The sequence below is a fragment of the Crotalus tigris genome, unplaced genomic scaffold, assembly GCF_016545835.1.
Source record: "Crotalus tigris isolate CLP2741 ecotype Arizona unplaced genomic scaffold, ASM1654583v1 scf7180000020992.475769, whole genome shotgun sequence".
Lineage (NCBI taxonomy): Eukaryota > Metazoa > Chordata > Lepidosauria > Squamata > Viperidae > Crotalus > Crotalus tigris.
This window is the reverse complement of record NW_024098302.1, coordinates 178,986-199,724: the sequence shown is the minus strand read 5'-3', so window position 1 is coordinate 199,724 and position 20,739 is coordinate 178,986. Positions and strand designations below refer to the sequence as shown.

General features: G+C 47.1%; 1 protein-coding gene across 2 annotated transcripts; it reads left to right on the top strand.

The window, feature by feature from the left end:
• The first annotated feature begins 464 nt into the window (after nt 1-464).
• On the top strand, nt 465-10,117 carry LOC120319900 (zinc finger protein OZF-like). 2 transcript variants are annotated; one of them, XM_039369248.1, is made up of 5 exons: nt 465-780; nt 1,453-1,602; nt 3,888-4,002; nt 7,109-7,231; nt 8,433-10,117. In XM_039369248.1, exons 2-5 carry the CDS (start codon nt 1,540-1,542, stop codon nt 9,356-9,358), a joined length of 1,227 nt encoding a protein of 408 aa, XP_039225182.1. In that variant the 5' UTR covers nt 465-780; nt 1,453-1,539; the 3' UTR covers nt 9,359-10,117. The 2 variants fall into 2 exon arrangements, with proteins under 2 accessions (XP_039225182.1, XP_039225183.1); XM_039369249.1 differs by lacking the exon at nt 465-780 and adding an exon at nt 787-988.
• Nucleotides 10,118-20,739: the final 10,622 nt, after the last annotated feature.

The window sequence follows — 20,739 nt, the reverse complement described above, 5'->3', positions numbered from 1 at the left end:
TACAACAGAACTTCCAAGATAGTGCTGCAGCTGCCATAAAAGCCAACACAGTGCTAGGCTGTATTAACAGAGGGATAGCATCAAGATCATGTGAAGTATTAATACCACTCTACAAGGCCTTGGTAAGGCCACACTCGGAATCCTGCATCCAGTTTTGGTCACCACAATGTAAAAAAGATGTTGAGACTCTAGAACACTGTTTCTCAACTTTGACAATTTTAAGGCATGTGGACTTCAACTCCCAGAATTCCACAGCCAGCATTGCTGGCTGTGGAATTCTGGGAGTTGAAGTCCACATGCCTTAACATTGTCAAGGTTGAGAAACACTGCTCTAGAAAGAGTACAGAGAAGACCAACAAAGATGATTAGGGGACTGGAGGCTAAAGCATATGAAGGAAAAGCGCCTTCTTTGGGGCAGCTGCTCCGTTTCCTGGGGGCTCCCGCTCCCCCGCCTCTCCCTCTTCCTTCCTCCTCAAGGAACAGGGCGACTTTACGGGCCCGCTCCGCCCCGCCCCGCTGAGGCTCCATTAGCCCAAGCAAGCCCCGTCCTTCTCCAGGGAAAAGGGACGCGGAGGGGTTAAAGCAGACAAGTTCGGCTGCCTAGAACAGACGACTGTGGCGGTGGCTGGGGGGGGAAGCGAGCGCGCGCGCGCGCACCCTCGGGAAGACAAGGACTTTCTTCCCTCCCCCTCCTTGTTTTCTCCGCGCGGAAAAAGCGAAGCGCGGCGCGCGCGCCAGGTGAACGGGCCGACTTGACAGCGGTGGGAGGGCAGGAAGGAGGTAAGAAGAGCCGCCCGGGGAAGAGGGGAGAGAAGTGCCTTCCCCCCCCCTCCGCAATTCCACCCTCCCTCTACCATTTTCCCGGTCGGGTTCCAGGCTGGTTCCGGCTTTGCAAAGCTAACCCGTTGCTGCACCCGTCCGGCCTCCCTCGACCCGCTGCTCCGATTCCCGGTTCTTGGAGGGGGCTTCCCACCCACGCGTGTCCGCTGTGAGTGCGACGCCCGTCGGTTGGGTCCAAACAGGAGGGGATCCGCTGGGAGGGAGGGGGGGAGGGAGGATGGGCGTCGGAGGGCAGCAAATGCCTGGCTGAAATGGCATGCCTGCACATGCAGTACACGCGCGCGCGCGCGCACACGTGTAAGTGCAAACCTTAGGAAAGCCACACCTGGAATATACTTGCATCCAGTTTTGGTCAGTGTTGACTGATTTTCCTCCCCCTGTTGCAGAGGGTTGGAGTGATATGCTGGTTGGGGAGTTCTGGGAGTTGAAGTCCACATACCTTAAAATTGCTGAGGTTGAGAAACACTGGGTTCACACGAGCTTAGCGGTCCCTTCCAACTCCACCATCCAATAATTCTAAAAAAAAAATTCCATTTAAAACAAGTGAGTTTGCAGATTGCTCTAATTGTGGACTTCATTCTAACGGAGTTAACTTTCCACTCCATCATCTAGGTTGCGGTGGTTTGTTCACCAAGCCAAAAGTAAATCCAGTCAACCTTGGTGGGAATTCTTGGAAGCCTTCAGGACTGAAGCAGAAAGATGGATCCTAACCGGGAATTGCCGCATATCCATTTTCAAGAATCGGCAAAAGAACCGAAAATGGTAATCATCACATTCAGCTGGCTTTTCTTCAAGCTTCTGTGCTAATTTTTTTAAACAGAATACCAGTCTTCGTTTATTCAAGGCACCATACAGAACACTCCCTCTTCCCGTTCCCCTCCACGACAACCTTGTGAGGTAGGCTAGATTGAAAGTGGCCCAAATTCCCCCCACGAGCATCTGTGGCTGAGAGGGGAAGTAAATCTGGGTCTTCCCTGTCCTAATCTGATCCCTCAATTTTTACACACACACCCTGGCACACCTAAAAATGTTTTCCCCCTTTAAAAAAAATATGTTAAATATGTTCTTGAGTAAAGATCGGTCTTGCATTTGGGCAGTTTTGCAGGAGTTTCTCATTGACTTTTTTCTGAGATCTCTTTTCACATCCCACAGCTGTGGATTCCCAGGATCCCCCATCCAATTGCTAACCAGATCTGACCCTGCTTCACTTCCAACCTCCAAACCGGCTACCGAAATTTCTACCCTCTTGCTCCAATTACAGGTGGTCCTCGATTTAACGACCACAATTGAGCCCAAAATGTATGTGGCTAAGTGAGAAATTGGTTAAGTGAGACTTGCCCCCATTTTACGACTTTTCTTGCCAGATGTGCTAAGTCAGGGGTAGGCAACCTTGGCTCTTTTATGACTCGTGGACTTCAACTCCCAGAATTCCTGAGCCAGCCATGCTGAGGGGAAAGGGAGAGGTTTCCAAACTGAGCCAGGCTGGCTCAGGAATTCTGGGAATTGAAGTCCACGAGTCATAAAAGAGCCAAGGTTGCCTAGCCCTGCCCTATACCATTTCAGAGAAGTGACTGTCTAGGACAGGGGTCTTCAGACTTGGCTCTTTTATGACTCGTGGACTTCAACTCCCAGAATTCCTGAGCCAGCCATGCTGAGGGGAAAGGGAGAGGTTTCCAAGCTGAGCCATGCGGGCTCAGGAATTCTGGGAGTTGAAGTCCACGAGTCATAACAGAGCCAAGGTTGGCTACCCCTGTGCTAAGTAAATCATTGCAGTTGTTATAATTAGTAACCCAGTTGTTAAATGAGTCTAGCTTTCACTTTGCTTGTGAGAAAGTCACCAGAGGGGATCACGTGACACCGGGAGACGGCAACCGTCATAAAGGTGAGCCAGCTGTCACAGAAAAAAAGCCAGAATCAGACTGAAAAGATAAATTTAAAATTGTGTAATGGGTTAAAAGACAATGTTGGATTTATGGACTGTTTTAAGGATTAAGATTTAGAGCTAGAAGTAAGAAAAAAATATAGGAGGGTGATTATTAGAATAGATATTTTAAATAGATTAAGAATGTACCTTTTGGCATAATAGGTTTATTTTGATGAAAAATATTATGCATTGGAATTTAAAAAACGTTGACTTTTAGATTTGGATAATTTCAATAATTAACAGAGCGTTTTAAATTAGTAAGATGACCTTTCTGTATGATAATATAGATAGGATAAGGCATGATAATCAATTGGATGAAATTTGATTTTTGTTTAATGAATGGAAATGATTTAAGGTTTAACATTATTTTGTTATCTTAAAGAGATTGATTGACTGTGGGATTATATATGTATAGGGTAGATTAATATTTTATTTTAATTAGGATATGTATTCTGTAGTGGAAGAAGTAATAAATGAGACTGGTGATAAAATTAAGGATGTGAGAGATTAAGAATTAGAATATATCTGGAAGGGATACCTGAATTGATAACTTGTTGATTTAAAGTTAAATTTGATTATGGTAATTGTAAACTGACGAAGTTTTAAAACAGGTTTAGCAGTAATAGAAATTTAAATTAGAAATGGAATATTTTAAACGTATTATGCTATTTGAGGGAAATAGAGAGGGGATAGTGAATGCATTGTGTTGAGTTGTTTATATATGTTTTCACTTTTGAATGTTTGATTACCCAAACACCACGGTGTGTCCTGAGTACTTTTTCTTAAGAATTAAAAAAGCCAATAAAATGTGTTTAAAAAATAAATAAATAAAGGTGAGCCAGTTGTCAAGCATCCGAATGTAAATCACGTGACCGTGGGGGATGCTGCCGTGGTTGTAAGTGTGAAGTCACTTTTTGTAGTGCCGTCGTAACTTCGAACGGTCACTCAGTGAGTCGAGGACTACCTGCGCACCACCAAATCATTGCTCCTCCTCTGTGTGGCCCAAAATAATAAAAAGCAGTTTCCCTGTTCTCAAAACGAAGTTGCCCGATCCTGCAGTTAAGTGGAGGGTGCAAGGCAGGTTGAGGTCTTCACATCTGGCTGACTTTCTCGTTGCTTGTAGGAGTCCAGGAGTCCAAACCGCTCAGGTGCCACCCAGTCTTTCTGGGACTCTGAGTTGGGACTGCTGCGCGTGATCGTCAAGGAGGAAGATGACAGCGAAGAGGCCAATCCATCAGGTAAAGAGGAATATCACGGGTTGGGGGACTCGGGGGGGGGAGAACTGAGGGGTCTTGGATGCCCTGAAATTCCTACCAAGCCGTCGCTCAGTGGAGGGATTCAACCAGTTCACACCAGTTTGGCAGAACCGGTAGCTAATTGTTTTGTTGCCCAGGCCCAGAATGGACTTCCGTAAGCAGCATCCACACAGAGAACCGGTTGTTCACCTATTTGAATCCCACCACTGCCGTCGCTCCCTTGTGGATGCCGGGATCCATTTCCCTTGACAACACAACAGTGCTCAATATGAATTCTGGGCAGCTGGTGTTCTATCCCAGCCTATTGTCATCCTTGTTAACTTCACAAGGACAAAACCCCTGCTACTACAATAGGCTGGAGACTTGCAAACAAAAACCAAAACCCCTTTTAATTCTGTTGACAAACCTGTCAAATACAGCAAACTCCAGTCCAAAAGAACACGATGAAAAGCAGACACGAAGTTACAAGAGAAGTCACAGACCAAGATTCCAAGACGCAGTTTTCAAACGGTTGCCTTCAGCAACCAGCACCACCCACACCTCCTCCCTTTATTTAGCAGACCTAAGGCGGTGCCTCTCCTTGTTGTTTCTTCTTACTTTGGAGGTGCCTCATCGACCTCTGTTGACTTACTCTTGCTAATTGACGCCGTCTGCGTGCGTCAGTTAGCAAGTCCATCTGTTGTGATTCTTCCAAGTGTGACTCAAGCTCCTCACACAGCTGAGCTTCATCAGAAACAGGACTGGAGGGCCCAGGCTCTGCATCCAACTGTAAGTCCTGTACTTCAGAGCCTCCCTCTGGCTCTGATGGCCCTTCAAATGCCTCCTCCACCTCCTCCCCAGATTCCTCCTACTCAGCTGTGGGGAGCACAGGCTGGCACAGAATCACAACAGCTGGGATGTTCATTCTGGGCACATCACAAGAGTTCAGTCACCGTTTTCTTGAGACAGACTTGCAGATGCAAGAAAGAAGGGGGCAGGTTTCTACCTGGTGAATAGTATGTACTGGTAGTCCTCTACTTATGACCAAAACTGGGATTGGAATGCCTATCGCTAATAAACTTAAACTTTATTACAGTCGTAGACCAGCAATAGCCATCACTTTTTGCAATATATTAATAATAATAAAAATAGTACTAACATTAAGATCATGTGAAGTATTAATACCACTTTACAGTGCCTTGGTAAGGCCACACTTGGAATACTGCATCCAGTTTTGGTCACCACGATGTAAAAAAGATGTTGAGACTCTAGAAAGAGTACAGAGAAGAGCAACAAAGATGATTAGGGGACTGGAGGCTAAAACATATAAGGAACGGTTGCTAGAATTGGGTATGTCTAGTTTAACGAAGAGAAGGACAAGGGGGGACATGATAGCAGTATTCCAATATCTCAGGGGCTGCCATAAAGAACAGGGAATCAAGCTATTCTCCAAAGCACCTGAAGGCAGGACAAGAAGCAACGGGTGTAAACTAATCAAGGAGAGAAGCAACCTAGAACTAAGGAGAAACTTCCTGACAGTGAGAACAATTAATCAGTGGAACAGCCTGCCTCCAGAAGCAGTAAATGCTCCAACACTGGAAGTTTTTAAGAAGAGACTGGACAGCCATTTGTCTGAAATGGTATAGGGTTTCCTGCCCGAGCAGGGGGTTGGACTAGATGACCTCCAAGGTCCCTTCCAACTTTACTACTATTATTATTATTAATAATAGTAAATAATGACATCCCTGTTAAGAAAATACATGTTCTCGAAATGTTAGGGTCACTCTCTAATTTACATGAGTGGATAGCCAATTAATGTGTGAGTAAATATAATGTTCCAAACATTATTAGAGATATCTCCCAAAAATTGGCACAAGTTGACGACTATAAATCTATAACCAATTTTTTTCTTGTGGACATTGCCTATCGCTAAGCAATGGAGTTGTTAAGTCAACGGTGTAACTGTAGATTAATCCAGCTACTCCCACTGAAATTGCTTGTCAGAAACTACCTGGGAAGGTAATAAATGGTGACCACATGACCGTGAGATACTGCAATACTTGTAAAATACAGGCCAGTTTCCCAGCGTCTAAATTTTGATCATATGACCGTGTTAACGCTGTGGGAGTCATAAGTGTAAGGGGGGTGGCAATTCCACTTTTTTCAGTATCGTCGTACATTTGAACAGTTGTTAAAAGAAAGATTTTAAGTTGGGACTACCTGTATTGAATGTGTAGCTTGTCTTTTTTTTTCTGAGACCTCAAAGAGAGGGGTTGCCCAAATGTTCTTCCTGCAGTATTGATGACAAACCTGCGAAGCAAGATGGGCCATGACAAAAATGACCGGCCCAAGAGCCAGAGTGCAGAAGCAGAATCTGAAGGTGGATTTTTCTAGGCCATAGGTGTGGAACGATGGCCCCTTTAATGACTTGAGGACTTCAACTCCCAGAATTCCTGAGCTGGCTGGGAGTTGAAGTCCACAAGTCATAAATGGGTCATTTTTCCCTCATGGTGGCTCAGGAATTCTGGGAGTTGAAGTCCACAAGTCATAAAAGGGCCATTTTTCCTCATGGTGGCTCAGGAATTCTGGGAGTTGAAGCCCACAAGTCACAAAAGGGCCATCATTAACCATGCTGGCTCAGGAATTCTGGGAGTTGAAGTCCACAAGTCAAAAAGGGCCATCATTAATCATGCTGGCTCAGGAATTCTGGGAGTTGAAGTCCACAAGTCACAAAAGGGCCATCCTTCCCCATGCTGGTTCAGGAATTCCCCATTCTAGGCCAAGACCATCACTTGAATGGCTGTATAATAGAGAAAAAGCCTGATTAAGCATGTTGGGCAAATCTAGTATGGGTTTAATAAGCTTCCTCACGCCTAAGCTGTATTGATAAATTGGCATTAAAGGACCATACTCGCTCTTTTTATTTATTTACTTATCGAGCCACATTAGACAGCCCTGATGTGTTCAGTTGGAAACGAGGTTGGAATTTTAGACTTTCGCCAAGTGATTAGAAAGTTGTTTCCCTCATGACGTTTAATTATGCTTAACCCTGTTTGGGGAAAGATAAGCCTAAAATGTTTTACATTTATTTTATTTTTCTTTCCTGAAGAAAACTGGACGGCAAGATCAACCACAGAGGGAGGTTCCTTCCCCGAAAGATTCACTTCGGAGCATCAGCTGAAACGTTCGCCAGAAAATACGCAGGACAGTATTTTTCCTCCGGTGAAAGTGGGTGAGTGTAATATCCACCCTCCTGTGAGCATCTTGAAGAGATCAGCTCTCTATTCCAAGGTATTTGAGTACGGTTATGAAACTGATCACGATGTGGGATGAGATGTCTGCCGTTCCAGCCATAGTTCTGGAAGGTGGCTTAGCCATCAAATCTTTTGCTTGACAGTTTCTGTGAAGGGAGCCTGCCCATTATGGCTATAGGTTGTAACAGTCACGACAAACCCAATTTTATTACCTTTCCTGCAGTGGTTGTTAAACAAATCCTGGGCTGTAAAGGGGCTGTAGCAGTCATTAAGCCAACACCACAGTCGTTAAGTAAACCAATAGTTCACTATAGGTCAGTGATGGCAAACCATTTAGAGCAGTGGTTCTCAACCTTTTTAATGCTGCGACCCCAACCGGTCATAAGTCGAGGACTACCCAACCGGTCGTAAGTCGAGGACTTTCCCTGCCCGGGAACGCCACGCATGCGTGGTGCTGACCCTGTGCCAGCCGAGGCATAGCTGGCAAGCGGCAGAGACGTAGCAGGCCAACCACCGGCTGGGCCACTATCTGGATGCGGCCCGCGAAGTGGTTTCATGTGGCCTGCAAAGCCATCTTGGAAACAGTGAGGGAACGGCCCCTGCTACTTTGGCCCAGGCCGGCCGGGAGCCAATGTACAATTTTGTGGTGGCCATCTTGGCACTTGCCCCAATGGACCATGCCTTGGCACTTGCCCCAGTCCCACCCCCTTCTGCCAGAGACCCTCAGATCTGTCCCACTCCTGCCCAGGCCCCCCATAGGCACCCGTGACGCGAATGATGTAGAAATGGCCACGCCTGCCCAGTAGGCCACACCCACTCCATCCACGCCCAACCAATAGGCTGCACCCACTCTGGCCACACCCGCCCCAGGGCAACCGCAAAGCTGATGCGGCCCTCAGTGAAATTGAGTTTGACACCCCTGCTTTAAGGGAATTCTTTCTTATTATTATTATAATTTTTGTTAGTTTTTTACACAAACATAAGTCATTTAATAGTTGGTAAACAATGTGGTGCCTGGGTTACATTTGTAAAAACAGTCCTGCTTTAAGGGAATTCTTGTTACTTTAACGGTAGTCCTGGCTTGCATGGGGTTGGTTCCTTCGTCCAGTTATCTGACAGGGCCAAAAGCCCAGCCCTTTCCAGGCTCCTCTAAGACATATTTTTCCCGTGTTCCCGCAGAAACCATCCAGATTAAGGAGGAGCCCGCAGAGATATCTGTAACGATACTCGAGCACCCCAATGCCGAAGGGACGAGTCCCAACAAGTGCGCCCTGTGCGGAAAGACCTTCAGTTGCAAGTCGGACCTCACCAGACACCAGAGGACTCACACGGGCGAGAAGCCCTTCCGATGCTTCGAGTGTGGGAAAAGCTTCAGCCGAGGAGATTATCTGATTTTGCACCAAAAGCTGCACCGGGGGGAGAAGCCCTACAAGTGCTCCGAGTGCGGCAAGGGCTTCTACCGAAGCACCCGGCTGATTTCCCACAAAAAGGTCCACCTGGCCGAGAAACTCTACAAGTGTTTCCGTTGCGGCAAGAGCTTTGGCGACGAGGCCAAGCTTGCCCAACACAAGCAGGCCAAGCACACGAACGAGCGGCCGCACACCTGTCCCGAGTGCGGCAAGAGCTTCCGCCGGAGCACGCACCTCACCAGGCACCAGAAAATCCACGCCCGCAAGGCCCGCTACCGCTGCCTGCAGTGCGAGAAGACCTTCACTTGTCGAAAGCACCTCCTGTCCCACGAGCGGACTCACACGGGAGACAAGCCCTACAAATGCTTGGACTGCGGCAAGAGGTTCAGCTTCAGCGGGAACCTCGCCTCGCACCTGAGGATGCACACGGGGGAGAAGCCGTACCTGTGCCTCGAGTGCGGGAAGAGTTTCAGCCGGAGCGCCCACCTCACTCTGCATCAGAGGACCCACACCGGGGAGAAGCCGTACACCTGCCTGGAGTGCGGGCGAGCCTTCAGCCAAAGCAGCAACCTCACCTCCCATCAGCGCATCCACACCGGGGAGAAGCCGTACGAGTGTCCCGTGTGCGGGAAACAGTTTTCGCGGGGCGACTCGCTGGTCTCGCATCAGAGGATCCACGCCGCCGAAATCATCTGATCCGGGGTTTGAAGAGCGTTTGGCACAACAGGGCCTCTTGGCAACAGGCTTCGGTTGCGAGGGGGGGACAAAAAGGAAAAGATGGCAGACTCTTGCTTCGTGTCAAAATAATCGCTGTGTGTGAGAAGCTTCGTCATTGTTGCCTTTGAAGGTTCTCAAAGGTCACGGTTGTCTCAAAGTTGCTTTTTTCCAAAAGATAACCGGAGTTTCTTGGGGTTTTTTTTTCCTTGAAAACGTTTCGCTTCTTGGGGAAAAAAAAAAAGTCAGGTTGCCTTTCAGAAAAAAAAGCACCTTTCGGACTTCTTCATTTGTTACATACATGGACAAACAGAATTGGAAAACGATAGTCAAGGACAGTGTATTATTATATGTTATAGAGGTTTATAAGATAATAAGCAACACCCTGCTGGATCGGACCCCAGGCCCACCTTGCCTGGCCAAGGAAGCCCTCAGGTCTTCCAGAAGATGGCCTTCAGAGACAGCCATCCAGACTTCCAGAAGTGGCATCCACGCACTTCCGGTGGGCCGTTCTGGGCCTGGGAAGCCGCCCTGGCTCAGAACGGACTTCCAGAGGTGGCATCCACGCACTTCTGGTGGGCCATTCTGGGCCTGGGAGGCCTCCCTGGCTCAGAACGGACTTCCGGAGGTGGCATCCACACATTTCTAGTGGGCCGTTCTGGGCCTGGGAGGCCTCTCTGGCTCAGAACAGACTTCCAGAAGTGGCATCCATGCACTTCCGGTGGGCCGTTCTGGGCCTGGGAGGCCTCCCTGGCTCAGAACAGACTTCCGGAAGTGGCATCCACGCACTTCCGGTGGGCCATTCTGGGCCTGGGAGGCCTCCCTGGCTCAGAACAGACTTCCGGAGGTGGCATCCACGCACTTCCGGTGGGCCATTCTGGGACTGGGAGGCCTCCCTGGCTCAGAACAGACTTCCGGAGGTGGTATCCACGCACTTCCGGTGGGCCATTCTGGACCTGGGAGGCCTCCCCGGCTCAGAACGCACTTCCTGTGGTCCATTCTGGTCCTTGTGAAAAAGAGCTTAGGCAGTGGTGGTGAACCTATGGCACAGGTACCACGGGTGCCAGAGGTGATACTCAGTGCCCTCTCTGTGGGCACGCGCACTGTCGTCCCAGTCCTAGGCCTTCAGCTGGGTTTTGTAGAACCTTTTCGCTTTAGGCCTCCGCCTAAAAAAGGTTCAGTCAGTCCATTTCAACTTCTCGCAGGAAAAAAAAAGATCTTGCAAAGTTGGAATTGATCGACTGAACTTTTTAATTCCCACCCAGTCTGCTGTTACCACTGCAGCCACGCCCACCCAGTGGGCCACGCCCACCCAGTGGGCCACACCCACCCGGCACCCGACGGAGTGGGTTTTGGGTTGCAGTTTGGGCACTCGGTCTCTAAAAGGCTCACCATCACTGGGCTAGGGCTTCAGCCAGTTCGCCAAAGTCAACAAAAAATTGTTGTGTGAACCGGCTGAATCCCACCGCTGCTCTTAATGCCCCAAATCTCTTCGGAATCAGTTTCCATAGTGTGCATATTTTTTCCTTTTTTTTTAATTTTTTTTTTTTTTTTGATGGGTAATTCAAGATCTTTTGTTGGTTGTAAAAGGGGGCAAACTATAATTTTTGCCTCTTCTTACAAGATTACATATCATATATTTATGGCAAAGGATGAGAACTGGATTGGCACAGAAGCCATTTTGCAATCCTAGAGAATTTAAAAAAAAAAAACCATTCTTATGCAATCTAAAGTTGGAGTGGATGCATGTTAAAAGGGCTTTAATTAACTAGGTGTTGCTTTGTTCTTTGAAAAATCCTCCTGATCTTGAAAGAAGAATCCAGAGGTGATTGCTGGATTTTTTTTGCCGACAGTGATGAACTTGGTTCAAAACATGGAATAAACCTTTGTGGATTACATATATGTATATATCTCACCATCTTCCTGAGGAGACCAAAACAAGGCACACATTTCTCCTGCTTTCTATTTTTTTTTTCTTCTTAAATCCCACACAACAGGGGTAGGCAACCTTGGCTCTTTTATGACTCGTGGACTTCAACTCCCAGAATTCCTGAGCCAGCCATGCTGAGGAGAAAGGGAGAGGTTTCTAAGCTGAGCCATGCTGGCTCAAGAATTCTGGGAGTTGAAGTCCACGAGTCATCAAAGGGCCAAGGTTGCCTACCCGTGGGCCAGGCCGCTTTATGACTCATGGACCAACTCCCAGAATTCCTGAGCCAGCATGGCTCAGCTTGGAAACCTCTCCCTTTCCCCTCAGCATGGCTGGCTCAGGAATTCTGGGAGTTGAAGTCCACAAGTCATAAAAGAACCAAGGTTGCCTACTTCTGCCCCACAACATCCCTGTCAGGGTAGGCCAGACACGGAGAGAAAGAAAAAGGACTGGCTGAAAGGCACTTTCTATTTGGAAATGGTTGAGGGAATTCCTTGCTTTCTTGGTCTGACAGCATTCTGATATTCCATGTGAACCCAACCTTGATCTGAGATCTTTTGAACCGTCCTGGACAGAAATGAATTTTAATCCAAACCATAGAGTTGAAAGGGACCTCAGAGGTCATTTAGTCCGATCCCCTTGCTCCAAGCTCTGTTGAAACATCTCTGACGGATTAGCCTCTAAAGACCTCCACTGAGAGAGACCTCACTATGGGGGGGGGGGGAGAGAAAAGGGCTCTTCCACTGCCTGATTAGGAGGCAGACGCTGTGGTCCCGTAAATCAGTGGTTCTCAACTTTTTTAATGCCACGACCCCAACCGGTTGTAAGTTGAGGACTACCCAACCGGCCGTAAGTTGAGGACTACCCAACCGGTCGTAAGTCGAGGACTTTCCCTGCCCGGGAGGGCCGCACATGCGTGGTGCCGCCCCTTGCGCCGACCGAGGCGTAGCTGGCAAGCGGCAGAGACGGCGCAGGGCAACCACTGGCTGGGCCACCAGCTGGCCCAGCCCAAGGGAGATAAGGCACCCGCCGGGCCCCACGCGCGCCAGCAACCCTCCCTGCGCCCGCCGGCCTCCCACCTCCCACCCCTGGCCCTCTTTTACTTACATTTTTAGTAGTTGCTCAGCAGGGAGGGGTGGAAGCTTCCAGACAGCTCGCCTTCGCTGCAGACAACTTGCAGCACCGTTTGCAGAATGGGACTTTTGGTGGGATCAGCAGGGCAGAGACAGCCTGGACAATTCCTATTGGCTTTTGAAAGCCAATAGAATTAGACCCTATTCAAGAGAGTCTATTCTATTGGCTTTCAAAAGCCAATAGAATAAAAGGGAGTAGCACAGCTAAGGAAAAGGGGGAAAAAATGGCGGACTGCGTTGTTTGACGACCCCCGTGAAATGGTCGTTCGACCCCAAATGGGGTTGCGACCCACAGGTTGAGAACCGCTGCCGTAAACCCAACTCGGAAGGGAACATCTCTTCTAATGCAGCAGCACAATTTGGTAAATTGTAAGTAATATTTCAGCCTGCTTTCTAGCATTCCCAAAGGTTGGGAAACCTATCCTGTTCCCTCCCTGTCTTACAGTCCATCCATTTCTTCATTTCCCTACTACTCAAGGCAGCCAACGTGGTTCTCTTCATGCACCAACAGTTGTGCAAGGAAAACGGGGGTGGGAAGGAAGAAGCGGTTAAATTTGACGCTGGATTCCCCCCCCCCCAAAAAAAAACCCCACCAGAAATGTGTTTCTAGAACTGCTGTGGTCCTCAGAAGAATTAGAAGGTGTTCTGTCACTGGATCCCACGGTCTTAAGAAAAAGGATTTAGGAAAGTTGGCTTTGGATCAATTTCTCTAACAGGAAAAAACAATATTTTTGCCATCAGGGAAAGCAGACCTGAAAAACCAGATTGGGGGGGGGGGATCAGTGAGGGAGAAAATCTTAACTCGATGGCATAAGACTCAGTCAACTTACTGGCTCTGAAAAGTGTGCCTCTACATATTTCCTGTCCATCTCAAGAATGCTGGGGACATTTAGCAACCCGTCTTTATACCACGGTGTTAACCCAGTGTTATTTCAGTACTAGTCGGGGGCTGGACTAGATGACCTCCAAGATCCCTTTCATTCTATGAAACTATTATCCCACTTTTTCCTCCACACTGTTTCGACAAAACAAAGTTCAGGGGACTTTCCTGGTTTATTATAGGTGATATAATTATTGTAATTGTATTCTATTATCTATCCTGATGGGAGAGCTCTATGGAATAAAGCGCTTAAATCGGTAACATTTCCCTGATCTTCACAGCTTTTCTCAAAACCATGTACTTATGAATTGCTAAATAAAACCGAATCAAAACATGGTCAGTTTTGGAAACTTGTTTTTTTGTTAAAACGACTGCTTATCCAAATACCACTTCATCGGATTATGAAATGGTTTAAACTGTTACGTGTCCTGGTGGCGCGGTGGTTAGAATGAGGTAGTAACTGTAGTAGTAGCACTATAGTAGTAGTACTACAGTAGCAACTATGAGAGGGATTTCGAAGTCCTAGTGGACAATCACTTAGATATGAGCCAGCAGTGTGCTGCAGCTGCCAAAAAAAGCCAACACAGTGCTAGGCTGCGTTAACAGGGATAGAATCAAGATCACATGAAGTATTAATACCACTTTACAATGCCTTGGTAAGGCCACACTTGGAATACTGCATCCAGTTTTGGTCATCACGATGTAAAAAAGATGTTGAGACTCTAGAAAGAGTACAGAGACGAGCAACAAAGATGATTAGGGGACTGGAGGCTAAAACATATAAGGAACGGTTGCTAGAATTGGGTATGTCTAGTTTAACGAAGAGAAGGACAAGGGGGGACATGATAGCAGTGTTCCAATATCTCAGGGGCTGCCATAAAGAAGAGGGAATTAAGCTATTTTCCAAAGCACCTGAAGGCAGGACAAGAAGCAAAGGATGGAAACTAATCAAGGAGAGAAGCAACCTAGAACTAAGGAGAAACTTCCTGACAGTTAGAACAATTAACCAGTGGAACAACCTGCCTCCAGAAGCGGTGAATGCTCCAACACTGGAAGTTTTTAAGAAGAGACTGGACAACCATTTGTAATGGTATAGGGTTTCCTGGCTGAGCAGGGGGTTGGACTAGATGACCTCCAAGCTCCTTTCCAACATTATTATTATTAAAAGGTATTGCAAGCTAATTCTGCCCACTGCCAGGAGTTCGATCCTGACCAGCTCAAGGTTGACTCAGACTTCCATACTTTCCAGGTCAGTAAAATGAGGAGCCAGGTTGTTGGGGGCAATATGCTGACTCTGAAAACCACTTAGTGCTATAAGACTATAAAGCAGTATATAAGTCTACATGCTATTGCTACGTGAATGGAGCTAGTAATGGACCAGAAACCATCTCCATGAGTTTCCCAAGCAAAATCTGCACTTAAGTGCCAACCAAAATGTTATATTTCTCTTCCCACATCTGAGTCCAGTAAGAGAAGTATGGTTAAAATCAATATAATTAATATAAACACACAAAGTGCCATCCAAAGCACATGAAAAAAGGAGCACAGCCTCCAGGATGAAATACTAAATGGACAAGCAAAAACACATTTTGTTGTTGTTTTTTTAAATTAAGTTTATTGGAAAAACAGAAGGACGATGTAAGTTAAAAGCAGCTATCAGGAGACAAATTCTGACATACTTCCTGATCTGTAACACACACACACACACACACATACACACACACCGGCAATCTCAACAGGACTTGCATCATGGGAGAGCAATTTGGCCATAGAAGATGAAGTCTAATGAGAAATACAGGTAATCCTCAACTTACAACCATGCATGTAGTGACCGTTTGAAGTTACAACGACACTGAAAAAAGCGACTTATTACCATTTTCCACATTTACGACCACTGCAGCATCCTCAGGGTCAAAATTCAGATGCTTGACAACCGACTCATATTTACGACGGTCGCAGAGTCCCGGGGTCACGTGATCCCTTTTTGCGGCTTTTCTGACAAGCAAAGTCAATGGGAAAGCCAGATTCGTTTAACCACCGTATGACTAACTGAACCCCTGCAGTGACTCACTTAACGACCGTGACAAGAAAGGTCGTAAAACGGGCCAAAACTCAACAAATGTCTCGCTTAGCAACAGAAATTTTGGGGTCCATTGTGGTCATTAAGTCTACCTCTACGCTGGGATGAAAATTCCTGAATTTGCCAGTTTATTTTAATAGGAACACGCACACCCCATTTTTTTCTGCCTGCCCTCCCCCCCCCCAACCAATCCACAATTGTTTTTTGTGCCCCCATGTGGTTTTCCATCTTCAGGTAACTGTGTTTCGAGACACTTTAATATATACAGAGAAGATTTCTCCTCAGTTTCCTCCATTATAGGGGGGCCTTAATAGGCATCAGCAAAGTTAAGATGGAGCCGTCACTGTGTGACAGAAGGCCTGCCTCCTTCTTTTAAAAAAGTTGCATGGTGGTAACCCCCCTTCTCGACTTTTGCACTCCTTCACCCTTTAAAGCCATCTCGACTTAGCAAACTTGACTCTTTGTCTACAGCCTCTTCCTCCATCAGCTGTTCCTCAGTTGAGGTTTCTCAATCTTGGCCACTTCCAAGATGGGTGGACTTCAACTCCCAGAATTCCCCAGCCAGCCATGGCTGGCTGGGGAATTCTGGGAGTTGAAGTCCACCCATCTTGGAAGTGGCCTAGTTTGAGAAACTGGGACAGTCCATCCGCCCTGGGAATTTAGCTCAGGGGTTCTTCTTGTATCTAGGCCAGATGTGACAGGGGAGTCCAAAAATGACGTTCCTGCTTACTACCCGAGACTTGAAAGAGAAGGTTTTAGGAAAGAAAAAGTGGCAATGGCATTTTCCAAGGTTGAAATTGTGGGAAGGTGGCAACTTGTAAAAGAGAGCGCAGCTTAGCTGGAGGAAGTCAAGAGGAGCAGAAAAGCTGAGCTTGATTTTTTTTTTTTTTTAGGAATTTAATGCTCCTAGAGTAGCGATTCTTAACCAGGCTTGTTTCTAGTGTGCCATGAGACTGTCTTATTCTATTTTTTTCCTCAGTATTATTTATATCCCGCCTGATTATTCTTACAAATTAACTCAAGATCCTCTCCGACACGTCCTCCATCTCTTTATTTTATGTTCCTACATTGTGTATATTCCGGGTAATCTGTACGTTCGATAGTGGAGACCTTTCCACAAAGGTTCATAATTTCCCCTCAAACCATGATGATGATGGTGATGTTATCCATTGACGACTGTTGGCCAGGTCTCGCCACATCTTTCAATGTTGCACTATTGCACACTAAAACAACTGGGCACAAGAGCAATTCCCCCCCCCCCATGCCATCACTCTGCTAAACAACTAATTCCCACAACTCTGTCAAACTACCGAATAGGGCTGAATTACTTTTATACTTCTCATCCTTCCTATTCCCTATCCCTTATTTTCTTAGGACTATAACTTTGTTGCTTGTATGGAATACTGCATCCAGTTTTGGTCACCATGATGTAAAAAAGATGTCGAGACTCTGGAAAGAGTGCAGAGAAGAGCAGCAAAGATGATCAGGAGACTGGAGACTAAAACATATAAGGAATGGTTGCAGGAATTGGGTATGTCTAATTTAATGAAGAGAAGGGCGAGGGGTGACATGATAGCAGTGTTCCAGTATCTCAGGGGTTGCAACAAAAAAGAGGGAGTCAAGCTGTTCTCCAAAGCACCTGAAGGTAGGACAAGAAGCAACGGATGGAAACTTATTAAGGAGAAGTTAGAACAGTGGTTCTCAACCTTTTTAATGCCACGACACCAACCGGTCGTTAAGTCGAGGACTTTCCCTGCCTGGGAGCGCTGCACATGCGTGGTGCCGCCCCCTGCGCCAACCGAGGCGTAGCTGGCAAGCGGCAGAGATGGCGCAGGCCAACCAACGGCTGGGCTACCAGCTGGCCCAGCCCAAGGGAGGTAAGGCACCCGCCGGGCCGACACGCGCCAGCAACCCTCCCTGCGCCCGCCGGCCTCCCACCTCCCACCCCTGGCCCTCTTTTACTTACATTTTTAGTAGTTGCTCAGCAGGAAGGGATGGAAACTTCCAGACAGCTTGCCTTCGCTGCAGACAACTTACAGCACCATTTGCAGAATGGGACTTTTGGTGGGCTCAGCAGGGCAGAGACAGCCTGGACAATTCCTATTGGCTTTTGAAAGCCAATAGAATTAGACTCTATTCAAGAGAGTATATTCTATTGGCTTTCAAAAGCCAATAGAATAAAAGGGAGTAGCACAGCTAAGGAAAAGGGGAAAAAATGGCGGACTGCGTTGTTTGGCGACCCCCGTGAAATGGTCGTTCGATCCCAAATGGGGTCCCGACCCACTGAGTTAGAACGAAGGAGAAATTTTCTGACAGTTAGAACAATTAACCAGTGGAACAACCTGCCTCCAGAAGCGTTGAATCCTCCAACACTGGAAGTTTTTAAGAAGAGACTGGACAGCCATTTGTCTGAAATGGTATAGGGTTTCCTGCCTGAGCAGGGGGTTGGATTAGATCAGTGGTTCTCAACCTGTGGGTCGGGACCCCATTTGGGGTCGAATGACCATTTCACGGGGGTCGCCAAACAAGGCTGTCCGCCATTTTTTTCTCCTTTTCTTTGGCCACGCCCCTGGCACCCGGTGATGTATAAGTGGTTGGGGGTCACCACAACATGGGGAACTGTATTATGGGGTCGTGGCATTAGAATGGTTGAGAACCACTGGATTAGATGATCTCCAAGGTCCCTTCCAACTTTATTATTATATTACCATTTATATTGTTTTTTTAGTATCCTAGTATGATTTATGGTGATTGCTCATTTAATATCCTATGACCATCACTGAATGTTGTATCTTACAAGTCGTGATGTTTTTTATTATTATGATCTTGATTTATCATTTGTTGTTCGTATGTACACTGAGAGCTTATGCACCAGAGACAAATTGCTTGTGTGTCCAATCACACTTAGCCAAGAAAGAATTCTGTTGTGTTCTGTTTTGTTCTATTTCTTTACGTTTTTCTATGCGCTGGCTGGTGTCAACTTTAATACCATCCAGCCTCCCTGTTCTTTGACGGCCTGGTTTCCTTTTACTGCTAACTCTTCCACACATAATTGTTTCCCTCAATGAATTTCCTGACATGGCCGAAGTAAGTGAGCATTGAAAAATACTGCATACCAGGTAGTCCTCGACTTAGAGCAGTTTGTTTAGCGACCAAAATTACAACACTGGGGAAAAAAAGTGACTTTTGGACATTTTTCACCCTTAAATCCATTGCAGCATCCCCACGGTCATATGATCAAAATCCAGGCATTTGGCAACTGACTCATATTTAGGACGGTTGACGTGCACCAGGTCACGTGGTCACCTTCTAACAGGCGAAATCAATGGGGAAGCCAGAGTCCCTTAACAACCGTGTTACCTACTTAACAACTGCAGTGATTCACTTAACAACGGTGGCAAGAAAGGTCGTAAAATACGGCAGGACTCACTGAACAAAGGTCTCGCTTAGCGACAGATATTTTGGGCTCAACCGCAGTCGTACGTCGAGGTCTATCGTTCTCTGGTGAGCCAGACAACTACTGATATATTGAATACTGTAGCCCAGCGCTTCCCAACCTTTCCGGCTTGGCGGCCCAGTGCATGGGGGGGGGGTGGCGGGGGGGATGGTTCCGAAAAGATACAGGGCTACAGCCCGGGGATTGGGGACGCCTGCTGTACCGGATTCAAAAAGATTGAGATCTCTCATCCTGGAGCAAAGGACGAGAGCAATTCGAATGGTGAGAAAAGGCTGGGAGGAAAGGGAGTTGAGACTATGAAGAATCCTCGGAAAGGGATGTTCCTGGATTGGTTTTGGGTCATCAGCTGCACACATCCCTGGGTTTCTTTTAAGCCTGTGATCAACAACACAGTCACAATGATAATGATAATGATGATAATAATAATAATAATAATAATGATGTTGGAGGGGACCTTGGAGGTCATCTAGTCCAACCCCCTGCTCAGGCAGGAAACCCTATACCAGACACGTCAAACTCGCAATGTCACGTGACGTTGCATGACGTCTCGGACCTTTTCCCCCATTGCTGGTAATGGGGTAGGCGCGGTTTCCTCGTGACGTGTCCAGCTTGCAGTTTGACACTCCTGCCCTGTACCATTTCAGACAAATGGCTGTCCAGTCTCTTCTTAAAAACTTCCAGTGTTGGAGCATTCACCGCTTCTGGAGGCAGGTTGTTCCACTGGTTAATTGTTCTGTCAGAAAGTTTCTCCTTAGTTCTAGGTTGCTTCTCTCCTGGATTAGTTTCCATCCTTTGCTCCTTGTCCTGCCTTCAGATGCTTTGGAGAACAGCTTGACTCCCTCTTCTTAGGGGCAGCCCCTGAGATACTGGAACACTGCTATCATGTCCCCCCTCGTCCTACTCTTCATTAAACTAGACCAGGGGTAGGCAACCTTGGCTCTTTTGTGACTCGTGGACTTCAACTCCCAGAATTCCTGAGCCAGCCTGGCAAAGCTTGGAAACCTTTCCCTTCAGCGTGGCTGGCTTAGGAATTCTGGGAGTTGAAGTCCACGAGTCATAAAAGAGCCAAGGTTGCCTACCCCTGGCCTAGGCCCCTTCATGACTCGTGGACTTCAACTCCCAGAATTCTTGAGCCAGCATGACTCAGCATGGAAACCTCTTTTTCCCTCAGCATGGCTAGCTCAGGAATTCTGGGAGTTGAAGTCCACGAGTCATAAAAGAGCCAAGGTTGCCTACTCCTGAACTAGACACACCCAATTGCACAGGGCACAGTGCAAACAATCTCAAGGATGTTCTTTGGGCCAACTGTTAAGTTGTTCAAGGTGTGAGCATCCCACAGGCAGATGTTTCTCAGCCTTGTCAACTTTAAAACGTTTGGCTAGGGAAGAATTCTGGGAGTTGAAGTCCATATATGTTAAAAAACATTGCCAAAGCTGAGAAACACTGTTTTGTATGCTGTGCTCTGGGTCACGTGCCTAGCAGGGAGGAGGGGCTTAGAATGGAGGCCCAGAATCCTCCATTCTAAGCTCCTCCTCCCTTCTAGTCATGTGACCCAGAACATATGAGAAAATGGGGGGGGGGGCTGTTTTTCTCTGCACTCCCCAACCTTACCTAGTTCATTAACAAACCTAATCTTTCATCAGTTTCTGCCCTCAATTTGGCGCCCGGCTGTCCTTTTAGCAGAACAGGATGGTGCTCACATACAATTCTCTTCACATTATGTGTCTTTCCCACCTTCCATTTGGGTACGAAAGATGAACAACGACGGACAGCCGCAACTGTCGAAGTACAAAGCGAAGCAAAGGCAGCAGGGAAGAGCGAGGATATTTGGTAAAATCAGTGCATTTTTACTGGCCACGTCACTCTGTAAAACAGCGTTTTATCTC

Bases quoted from the DNA above. Each gene is read 5' to 3' on its own strand.
- LOC120319900 (XM_039369248.1), top strand. From the start codon at position 1,540: ATGGATCCTAACCGGGAATTGCCGCATATCCATTTTCAAGAATCGGCA. The intron at 1,603-3,887 runs GTAATCATCACA...CGTTGCTTGTAG, and splicing joins CGGCAAAAGAACCGAAAATG to GAGTCCAGGAGTCCAAACCG. The intron at 4,003-7,108 runs GTAAAGAGGAAT...TCTTTCCTGAAG, and splicing joins CGAAGAGGCCAATCCATCAG to AAAACTGGACGGCAAGATCA.